General features: G+C 39.5%; 1 protein-coding gene across 7 annotated transcripts in view; it reads left to right on the forward strand.

Annotated features, from left to right (window-relative positions):
• The window catches only part of kcnab2a (potassium voltage-gated channel subfamily A regulatory beta subunit 2a), a 153,098-nt gene that overhangs the window by 52,402 nt on the left and 88,589 nt on the right, over nucleotides 1-12,107 (forward strand). For 3 of the 7 annotated variants that reach the window (XM_069184009.1, XM_069184008.1, XM_069184011.1), the window contains one exon: nucleotides 621-662. The exons of 1 other annotated variant lie outside the window; for it this stretch is intronic. In XM_069184009.1, the coding sequence (XP_069040110.1) occupies nucleotides 621-662 (42 nt within the window). Of the gene's footprint in view, nucleotides 1-620; nucleotides 663-8,156; nucleotides 8,561-12,107 lie in introns of those variants that run through there. 3 more of the 7 variants (XR_011183669.1, XR_011183670.1, XM_069184006.1) reach the window with 1 other exon arrangement.

Here is a 12,107-nt window from a genome sequence, read left to right on the forward strand (position 1 = left end):
AGCCACTTGTGTGGTTTTAGTGCTGATATAAGTCTATAGCTTATGTAACTAAAACACTTAGGCATGCCCTAATATGAGTGTTTTAATGCTTCTACTGTATATATAACTTCTGTTCCTGTAATTTAATACCATCATCTAATATTCAATATAATACTTTAAAGTGTTCTTTACATTAAAATACCTTCATTGTATCAGTCAAAAATCCCTACTACTTTGTCTTCAGAGCTGCCACCTGTCTCTGCTGTTATGTCATCGACCACAAGGTGGTGACATAAATCTTCTTTTCACCTTTCTCCTCGTTCCATTCGAGGTGAGGCGGTGAATCAGCAATACTAACAAACCTTCAGAAGGAATTACAGAAAACATTTGTCTGTTAAACCAGCTTTACTGATCCAAAAAAGACAAAATCAGCTTTTTAATTCCACTCTGAAACATGCTTGCAAATGTAAAGAAGCCCTTGAATGTGGTCTGATATCGAAAAGCATCCTAATTTGCATTTTCCATTACAGAGGTGACTCTGTGTGCTGTGCGCTGTGCTCAGTGTGTGCTAACTGCTTGTTTCCTCCCTTGCTGCGGTAAACTAAGCTCTTTCCTTTTCTCTTCTCTCCTGCTGGCCGCAGTGCTCGATATGGGAGCCCCAAACGGCAGCTGCAGTTCTACAGGTACTGCTTTGCTTTCTGTTAGCTCTCACGCAGGTTCAGATGTGGACACAGATGCATGCTGTGCCCTGGTCTTTCCTTGTCTATCCATAGATATGGATATCACAATCGGGGAAAAAGCTGCAGAATCTGCAGAATAGCAGGAGCTGCATGGAAGTTCAGAGCTGTGAGAAAGATGTGTCAGCACAGCCTGCTTCCTGACTTGGTTTTGCTAACTGTATTTGTTAACATTATATTTTTTTGGGAGGAGTAATGCCCTTACTAATCCTACAACTATTCTAGTGAAGTGTCCCAGTTTGTGGACTGGCTTTGGCAACAGAGATCTTAAAGACCTGTATTAAAAGATCTTTTTGCCGTATTAGAGACTATTTAATATGTTGTCTGCTAGGCCCTTGGGAAGCTCACAGACTTACACATATGGGGTGCCACTAAATGAAAGCTGCCAGGCATGGAAAGAGTACTGGGAAGAGTTTCTGGATGAGGACTCCTGTGCTGCAGTATGTTTATTGTGCTGTTGGTGGTGACTTGATGCTGGTTTGTGTGAAGTCAGTGTGTGGCCCTATGGCTCTGTATGTGCTGCAGCACACACATGCAGTTGCAGCCTGGCCTGGCGACAACCTCCCTTGAAGAAACAAGCATACAACTCTGTTCACAGCGGCTCCTGCAGAGCCTTGGAGCACACGGTTCTGTGCTGCGGTCAGGCAGTGAGTATACAGTATTTCTAATGGACAGACAGGAGGAAAGCATTGTCTAAGCCTGTTGTCATGGGGATATTTCTGTTTACATGCTGTACTGTATGCATTGTACTCACAGGCAGGGCTGTTTCACACCAGAAGTTTGAAACCTGGAGATGATGTGAAACTGCTGTCTTCAGTGCTCTGTGCGTTGACATTTGAGTCTGGACCAAAGTATTGTTTTTTGCATTTAAAAACTGAATGTGGTTTGTATTTTTAACACCTGACATAAACAGTTGTCCAGGGAGAATACAGTTGCACTGTAATTTATTTTTCTTTTTCTTTATTAAATTGTATTTTTCCTGTGGATATGCCTAAACAAAAGGCCTCTGTAGACAAAGACAAAGACCAACTGAGTTCTAAGCAGGCCCTTTGAAGCACCATCCCTCTTTAGTATGTAGTTTGGTGTCATTATGAAAGGTACACATGTATGAAGGTAATACAAAACACTTATTTCCCAAGTCATTGCTGGGAGAAGCTGATGTCTGCATCATAATTATCCCAGATACATTTTTTTTGCTAACTCATGTAGACAGGACAAAATGTAAACCAGACCTTTTGCACGTTTCTTGGTGTTTTCCTGTATGTATATTTCTGTTTTCTGTGGTTCTGTGAAGAAAACAAAAGTGTTTTATTTTGTTCCATAGATGCCTAGGTACTTAATAAGTGCTCAAATTAACTGCTCAGCTTGAGACACATAAGGAGTAAGTGTTTATGTATATCAGTTTGGATATTCTACTTAATATTCTGCGTGTGGTAAAGCAAATTATTTTCAAGGTTCCTGTGCATTATCCTAATGAAGCAATAACCTATGTTTATTAGAGTGATATAGTCATGGCCAAATTTTACATTTTAATGTAATGAAGACTGTTGAATGAATTGCTGTGAATATATACTTTGAATTTAAAACTGGGAGAAAAGAATGAGAAAGATGTTTCAAGTTGATGCCCCTCCATATAATATTCTGCATTCAGCAGTCCTGCCCGAGACGGGCTCTAAGAGGGGTGTTTGTGCCAGTTCTGAAAAAGGATTGTGTATTTGTCTTCTGAGAAAAAGCCAGTTTTTGCTGATACAGTTCTAAAAACCCTGACAGTGTCAAACTAATGTAATGAACGTTATATTGAATTTTTATTTTACCTTTCAACATTTTCCCTTTCTAAGCGCAAAGCAGCTGGTTTCCCATCAGGGTTCAAGAGAAAATATTGATTACATGCCTCTCTGGGTCAGACTGCTTTTAAATGTGGGATTAGGAGGATAATGGAACTGTTTTTTCCAATTACTGTTGCAACAAAATTGACAGAAGTGAATTATGGTGATTATGGTTTTTCTGTCATCTAAATGCTATTATTTTATTGTTTTGTGTTATATTTGTGTGATATTAATTGCAGTTTTATTCTAAAGGGAAGCCATTAAAGATGGATTTAGTGGAAGCAAATATACTTCTTGTGGATTTTGTAATTGTTGACCAGGTGATTCTCTGCAGTTGTTTCCACTTGCATGTCAGTGTAATTGTCTCATTGGTTGCTCAGCTGAGCGGGCGCGTCCTGTAATCTACACTGAGGAGTGTGTTGCGCTGTGGTGGGGGGTCGAAGTGACGTCACTGGGGCTCAAGCCTGTGCAGTGTGGATCTCACTCCTTGCCTCGGACTTTGAATTTCAGCAGTTGTTTCTGCAACACGGGCTTTGTAATGGCAACAACAGGACCCAGGAAACAAAAGCGAATGTGCAGCAATGCACAAATCTGTGTAGTTTAACAAAAGAAAGAGACTAATGTCGGATTAATGACTCAATGGATTTTGATTTACTGTTGAATCTTTTTTTTAAATAAATAATTGTGTATACCAACCAAATACATGCCGTGCAGCTACCAGTCTAAAGTGTTCAGTTTTAATTAATGTATACCTCATGCAAGGATATTACTACATTTACTACTCGTTAAAGAAAGGAAATTGACTTTTTATGAGTGATTCATTAATACTGAATTGGTTTAGTTATTACGGCAGACAGAAAAATAAAAACGGGTATTTGTGTCTATATTTCTAAAGAGCTGTTAAGAATGGGAATTGTAGTCAGTCTGCATTGCGGATTTTGAAAATGGATTAATATCTTGGTATCAGGTCGGTTTTCTAATGGCAAGTACATCTCCGGGCTTTTAATATGGATTTCATCCATATTATGACACGTCATAGATTTCAATCTGTATACTTGTGGAAAATCTCAAAATGAACAATTAATGTAATTTTGGTTATCAGTATCTAATAAATATGACACTTATCAGTATATAGACAGCAGAAATTAATTAAAAAAGTTATTAATTAACAAAATGCAAATGATGTAGCAGCAGTGTTAGGCGGGTGTAGGGTAATACATTGCGTGAGTTGGTCTGTTTCTTTATCTCCTTACTAGATTCTTGTTTGTCTCTCCTGAGCTTGAGGCATCATGGAAAATAGATGATACTGTTTATGAGAAGCTCTTGTTGCTTTTTGCACTTTACTGTTCTTTTATTACAAACCCATTCCTGTAACAGTCGCACCCCAGACTTTTTGTATATGCCCTAAAGGTCTGTATATTTTTGTTTCTGAGGACTGATAATGTCCTGATGTGAACCTCTGCCTGTAAGGTATTCCTCTTGGAGGAAATGGATTATTCTGTTGTAGTCAAATGATTACACACCTGCCCTATTAAGGCTCCAGTTATGTTGAGCCAAAGACAGGGGCTTGAGTGTTGCATTGGACTGGTCCTCTGCAAAGTGCTGTGTGCAGGATCCCTCTTGTAATAATGTTATGTCTCTTAAGGCAGTGCTATCATGCTATCTGAGCCACAGCTGTGTGGATGTTAATGTTAATTGCTGTTGATAAAGGGTTAAATGTTGCAAAGCAGGCTTCCTTCTCTTGCGCTCTTGCTGTCTGACATATTTATTGACAATGTGAGTGTAACTGGCTTTTGTGCCATAAACATAGATTGGGCATATCTTTGAACACTCAAACCTTAAAATTGAAGATAATTAGCCAATCACAAATAGCTCCATCCTCTGCCATTTTGCCTGTATTTTTATTGCATTTTTAATAGATTAAATAAAAATTGTTTTATCAAATGCATGAACATATACATAATACTGTTTTTATGTGTTTATTTTTTAAAATAATCATTCATTTATTTAATATACACTACATAGATGATTATCTTTTACTTTGATAGTGACATGCTGTTTTGCCAAGGAATAGAAAGTAGAAAGCTGGAGTTCATTGCAAGACATCTTCTGGCCTCAAGGCTTAGGGCTGCTCACTGAATTACCCCTGGGGCAAATAAAGCTGTTCATGGCTATGTTGCTGACTATAAACATGCTGTTCTACTGCACTGGGACTGAACAGCAGTCCTTCTTGGCACAGAGATGACAAGGATATGGACCTCTGGTGGTGGGGCAGGAGACTGGCCACGCATTGTAAACAGTGAACAAGTTCTGTTTGCTGTTTTAGGAGCCAGCAGATAGGATTCTTAATGCCTGCCAGCATATGAGTCAGAGGTGTGCAATTCATGCAAACACAGGACAGTAGTACAGTATTTGGTAGTTTTAATAGCAGGAATAGCAATTTTAGTAGTAGATATGGACATTTTAGTTAGCACAGTATGTTTGTGCTGTTCTGATTTTCATTCATGGCTTGCAAGGCCGGAAGTAGGTTCTGTTAAACAGTTGTAAGGAGGGGTGTATCTATGTCTCTGTGCAAATTGAGCATGCAGCAGTGCTAGTGGTTAGTTTCCTGATAGATAATAGTTTGTGTTAAGTTTGAGCAGCAGAGCTGGTAAAAGCTTGGAGGAGTCCATTAGTCCTAATGTCCTAGGTTTAAATGCAAGTACAAATCCCTTATGACACATATGAGTGGTGTGTGTGCACATGTACAATACTTAGGTCCTCAGACATGGTCCGTAATACTGGTTGAAATGCCCGTAAGTATTCTTTCCAATGGACAGCAATTGCAAGCTTTTAGTGTGAAAGCGCTCGTGAATAATTTAGCTGATATTATTTGCTGTGGTTTACAAAACATGCTAGCACCCCTGTAGGTCTAAATGCACTTCCTTCATGGAAATCTATTGGGAGCCCATCTTTCATTCGCTAATTGATGTTGACGCTTCTCTGTTAGACACTCCCTTTTGGGAAAAAAAAAAGGTAGTCCTGCATTGCTGACCGCAGTAGGTTTTTATAAGAGCAGCGTGACAAAAATTCCTCTTTCATGAGCCGACCCCAAAGAAACCGGGTAAGTTTGCTCTGTAATTACAGAGTTGATGAGGTTAACCTGTGTTTGATGGTAAAAGTTGCCTTGCCAGTGCATGGAGGATGATGCCTGTATCGATTCCCTCTTCTTCTCTCTGGATCTGCAGGGCTGTGGTCTAGGCTTTGGAGGAATAGAAGGGCATCTAAAAGCCGACATGGTATAAGTTTGCATTTAGGAATTTTTGAAGAAATAGTTGTGCTTTATCAATGTTTTCAGATCATCATACTTTATTTTAATCTTTCATTTACATAGCGGTCTAAAGTTTAAGCCCCTGTATCTATGTTTGGCTTTTATTTTCCTGAAGATGCGAGCTGTGCTTCAAGTAGAAATAAGAACCGTCTAGCTCGAGTCCTCCTGCTTTGGTGTTCAGGAGTTCATTAGGGCAGTCTTTGTAACTGAACAGATTCTTCTGTAGTGCAAGTCAATGTGGTCTGAGAGGGGCTGAGAAACGCGGACATGAAAATAGGTTGTGAGTTATGTTTCGAGGTTAAGACTATCTGAGATAAAGCCAGCTGCCCCAAGAAAAGTATCAGTAAACTTTTTCTGTACCGTACTATATGTCAAAAGGACATTTAACAATTGGTCTTGGTAAATCAGTTGCTTTTAATGGAATCATTAGTTATATATAATTACATTTGGTTAAAGGAATAGTATTTTTTATGTCATGATCTACATTGAAAAAGATTAAGCTGACCGTTTCCTTACTTGGATCTCATTTTGAATGCATTACTTGAATGTTCTGAGGATTTCTTTTCATTATAAATATCAAGTAAGTTTATTGTTTCAAACACGAATGCAAACGATCTGCATTTGAAAGAAACCTGATTTGGAAGTGAGTGCGATGGCCATCTTCTCCCTGGGACTGCGTGGCTGACAAGACTGCACAGGTGCCCATTCAGAGACATTAGTGTCTGTCTGGCTACTGCTAAATAGTTATAGGGCTGTATAATTAAACATAAAACGTGGCAGAATATAAAATATCACTAATAATACAGACATGGTCATGGTGATTTTCATTTCAATTCACTATCTGATTTTCCTGAGGGACCATGGCAAGTAATGTGACATCATCCCTGTTCTACTGGAGTATTGAATTATTTTCCTCTGACAGGTAGAAGATCAGGTGCTCATATTTTTTATACCTCTTTTAAAATGTTGTTGCACAACAATTAGGTAAGCTATTGTTTTTCCAAACAATATTAACTTCAGAATCCTAAGTTACTGAACACAAACATTTGAAATGCAATGCTTGCAGTAATAACCTGTATTTTAGGGCTGGCATGATATTCTAATTCTAAACAGAATGTGTAGCGTATTTCATGACTAGATTCATTAGTTATTTTATTTATGCATTCTTGATCAGTATTGATACTGATTTAAGGAACAGTTGCCTACTTCAGCAAAGCATGTTGTGCATTTGAATTGCCCAACTCAACTATTAGATCACAAAGTAAAAGTAATGACAAAAGAGGTTTATTTTTTTATCTGTGAAAAACTGCTTTTTGACATGAGTTTTTACACACACGTCAACACTCTATCAGATTTTTCCAACAAGTATCCATTGGGATCCACCACTGATGTGTATGTTAATTCTTGGCTCCTCTCTGATGTAGCAAGCTTTGTGGTCATTGCGTATGACTATTACTAATGCTGCATACTGTTTGAAGCTACGGTAATAAATACCAAAATGTGGATTAATTGATATTTTTTCCTCCATCAAAAGTGTTCGACAAATATACCAGAAGTTCAGGTATTTTTTGTACAAAAGTGTAACAGCTCAGTATTGTGAATGTCCCAGTCCCATTGTGCTGGCCGGCCTATCTAAGGACTAGATGGGTATTCATTTAAACCTCTGTGGCATTGCTTTTCAGCAATGTAAAGTACCTTCCAACATTTTAGGTTTCTGTATACGCACACAGAGACGGGGACTGATGGTAAACCTAATTTCTGCGGCCTGTGGTACTCTCTGTGCTGGGCTATTTTTTGACTATCACAAGTTAACAGACAGCTTTAGCAGGAATAAAGCTAATAGGGTGCTGGCCAGTTCTCAAGAGATTTGTCATTCCACTCTCCCCTTCTACCCCCTCCTGAAATTGCAATAAAAATAACCCCAGAACAATGACTTTGCATGCCTGGCTGCAGATATCCCTTGTTGTTGCCACCACAGACTAATTCTTTGCATGTGTCTGGTTTAAGCTGTCTTTTGATTTGCACCTTAAGTACACACTGGTTACCTGAAGCCACCTGGAGGAGTCCTATCGTTTTAACTTGGCTATTGTGCCCCTGTCTCTCAGAGATGGAGGCGATCTGACAGAGACGAGCTCTAGTTACATGATGCATGGCCACATGGTTTTTTTTGCTGCTGCCTGGAGCAGGAAAACTTTTTTTTTTCTCAAAGCGGGTGCTATTTAAAGGAATGGCTGTGGCCGCTTGTCCCTCTCCTGGTACCCGCTCGCTCGCTCTGCCTCTCTCTGCTGGCTGGCACCTGGTGCCGCGGGCGGGAGAGGAATGTTTGCTGCGCACAGGAGCAGCCTCTGTGAGGTGCGGGGCGGGCACGCTGGGGGCAGGCTGAGCCGTCAACAGAGTCTCCCTCACGACAACCTGCAGATCCCCAAACCAGCGGGCGCCGGCAGCGGCATCAGGAGGAGCAGCAGCAGCAGCGGCAGCGGCGGCAGCAAAATGCTGTCCATGTCGTACAGCGAGAGCGTGCGCAGCGGCATTAACCGCTACCACTCGGACCTGGGCCTCAACCAGCCGCGCCACACCGACCAGGCCGAGCTGCAGAGGCTGAGGGAGGTGCGGGCGGCGGCACAGGTCAAGAACATGGAGGACTTCCTCAAGATGAACGGCCTGTCGCTGGAGGACTGTGTAGCCTACCAGACAGGCATGAAGTACAGGTAAGAGCTAGGCGCGTTAACTACTCGAAGGACTTACAAGCAGGTGTCAGGGCTTCTCCAGTCCCCAAATTACTGCCGGGCTCTTATTTTGGCAAAACTGACCTTGGCTTCTCTCTTTTTTTTTGATGCTCTTCTGTCGCACTTGACATAAACGCTGATGATGTACTCAAGTAGTTCATTTTGCGGCATGTTCCATTCATGAATTCATGAATTCTCATTCATTTATTTCTTGGGAAAAAGTGAAGTCTTCTCTTTTGTTAAAAAAAAATGTGCTGTAAATGAGGTTTTTAGTGCTTTGCACATCTTCCACGGAAGTTTTCTTTGCATTTTTGGACAGAATGAGAAGGATGAAAATCATAATGTGCCGTGATGCCGTGACAGTGCTGCAGTATGCAGCCGTGGCTGAGCTGGAGATGCAGTGGGCTGTTGCTTGCCCCATGTCCCAGATACGGCACTGATGTCCGGGGCGCTGTCTGGATGTTTTATTTTAATAATCTGGGTCAGTAAGCACTGTGTGCATTAAAGGGAGGTCTTGTTTAAGGAGAAGGAGAAAAGGTAATGTACTTTACACGAACAGTGGTGCACTTAAGCCAATAATTTCAGGGACTTGAATTTTCATCTCTGTCTTTACAGATGCATAAGGCAGGTGACATCTGTCGTACCATCGATCTGGTTTTTTACTGGTGGCAGCAGTCACAAACTAGTTCATATTTGAGTTGGCTGTTATAGTGCTGTTCCCCAGATAACTATGAGACTAATAACTGTTCTTAACGGGAATCTTACTTCACAGCAGATCTCCTTTTATGAACCATCAACAGCGCATTCCTCTCATTGCTGTCTGATGGGGTGTGTGACTTCTGCATTGCAATCAAGTGACTTACTTCATAGCTCAGTAGTCTAAAATGCATGGGCATTTCAGTGTGAGTAACAGTGCACTTTGAGCTGGGAAGTATACATGAGAACACAACAGGAATGCTAATTTCCAAAGAAAAGATTTAACTCTGAAACTGATGAGGCATAAAGCAATCTGCTGAAAGTTTAAGCAGTTAAGTGTCTGTACTCATTTTTCTATCAATGTTCAGCATCCCAGCACGACCGGGAAAAGAGATGTACTCTTAGAAGATTTATTAGCATACTATTACAGCAGTACTGAAAGGTATAGGAAAGCAATGCAAATATTGAATATCCTTTTTAATTAGGCTCTAGACATGTAGTTTGCTGCCTGGTTAGGTTTTGTGCCCATAAATGTATTCCTTGGAGGACGTTAATTTTGTAGCTGTCAATATCACTCAGTTTAAATTATGTTCATTATAAAATCCATCCATGTTTTAGAAATTCATTTATGCATGCTTAGCTTTATGAAGCAATTATTTATTATGATGTAGTAGAATTGAGGGGGTTTCTTGCAGATGAGCTGTTTGTGTGTATACTTTCTATAGCTTGTTGAAAAATGTTAATGAAGCTTTTCCTTTTATCCAGAATGAGAGAGTAGCCCCCCAAATAATATAATTGCATTGAAAAACACAGGACAAATCCTGTGATTGTTGAAATGACTGTTAAGATTTTAAACCAGCTTATTCAGGACAGTTACTGACTCTTTTCAAGTGAAGAGCTAAATCCGCCTTTAAAAATATCCCTTGAGCTCCTATCTGGAAACTGGGAAAAAGATCAGTGTGTCTTCAATAGAATGTAGCTCCGTGTGTACAGCTTCCTGGTGCCCTTCTGTTGAGTGCATGCAATTAGAGTTCAATTTTAGTCCTTTTTGGTCTGTTAAAATACTTTGTACTTGACAATGGCAGTGGCAAATGTGTATTGGAAAAGATGCAAAAAGACCCCCTTCTTTTTTTAAACTTTTCATTCCAAAATTCAGCCCATTAAAATTTAATGATAGCATGTGATTATTGAGATTTTCTGAATAAGTGTTGAAAAGCAAAACACAGTAATAAAAAGAGATTTGTCAGTGCTAAGCACTAAGATAAGCAGGTCTTTAGTGCATCTGTGCCTTCTCCATGGACACATTTCTTGAGTGATCAGCCCTGTTGTGTGACTTGTGGTGTAACTGGTTTATTTCCAGAGTATATACAGTACAGTAGCTTCGCTTTTCAGTCCAGGTTACATATACTCCTCATGGCTTTACTATAAAGCATAGCCATTCTTCCATGAAAGGCTGATTACATTACTCACATCAGTAGGTTATTAAATTACAGATTCGCTGCCTGACTTCTGAGATTCTGGAAAGAGAATTTGTTGAAGGATGTAATTAAGACATTCATAGCCCTGTTTAACACTATAATGGCTTAATAATCCAAAAAAATATTTTAGTCCAGAATTGCCTGTCTTTTTCTGCAAACCAGTCTTCTCAATTTTATAGTTTCTTCGAACTGGTAGCTGCTACAGTATATTAGGGTCATTCCATGTCAAATCAACCAAAATGTTTGTGACAATGTCAGATTTGAATGGCAATCGGTAGACTTTAATAAAGGCAGTTTTACAGCAAAGAGTGACATTTGAGCAATCAATTCCTACTAGTTTCTGACACATGAACCACCCCTTGTTCGTCTTTGGGAAAAACCACACACTGCTTTTTAAGCTACAAAATTTAGAAATGCTATTGCATATAATACCGCCACCAACTTCTAACCCAGATCTTAAAATGTCATTTTGGAATCCTTCCCCATTCTTGAGATAAAATAATGATATTGGAAATTCTTTTTGATGGGTAGAAATGCATTTACTATAGTTTATCATATCAGAGTTGGATCTCTGATGTGGATTCTGTATAGACAGGTGGATACTGTACATAATGATTGACCTCTTGTATGATCCTGATTGAGGCAAGGGACGCTTTCATACACACTTGAGGCCGCTATTCTGGACTTGTTAATGTTAACACTGGTAAACTCTGCTTCTTCCAGAATTCCAGAGATGTAATTTTTTTTAATATACGGTATTATTGGTATGTTCCCCAACTGTAGCAAGATATTATACATATACAGCAGTAAGTTTCATTGCGTTATTTCAGTTGGCACAAAAGTGTAATGTTCCTCTTCCTTCTGCAGTGTTGGTTTTTATCAGGACAGCTATAGAGCCGTTACTGTACCTACTGTTGTTGCTGTGGTCAGGTTACAGTCCAAAAGAAAGAAGGCATTTAGTGTCTGTAGTTAATCCTAGTATCCATGTTATTGTAAATAGTTAAATATTTGAAATTTGCTCACTGTAATATATCAAATTTTACTATTAGAAAGTATGTCTTGATTAGCTAATATAGTAGCTCCACAAACTTTGTGTCAGTCCAACTCTGGTAGACTATGTGAACTTTATATTGGCACCTCATAAACTTTATATAAGGCACCTCAAATTTTGAATTAAATGGGAAATACTTATTAATAATGGCCAGGAATATGATGTTTTCATTTAAATTCTTAATCACCTGCCTTATGTAATCTTTCAGACTCTTTGCTTGTGGTCTACAAAAGCAGGCAAACCTGTTATATGAATGTGAGATTATGCTATTGTCAGATGTCTTAAGTCGCCATGGGTTTTGAAG

This window comes from Lepisosteus oculatus, chromosome 25 (genome assembly GCF_040954835.1).
Source record: "Lepisosteus oculatus isolate fLepOcu1 chromosome 25, fLepOcu1.hap2, whole genome shotgun sequence".
NCBI lineage: Eukaryota > Metazoa > Chordata > Actinopteri > Semionotiformes > Lepisosteidae > Lepisosteus > Lepisosteus oculatus.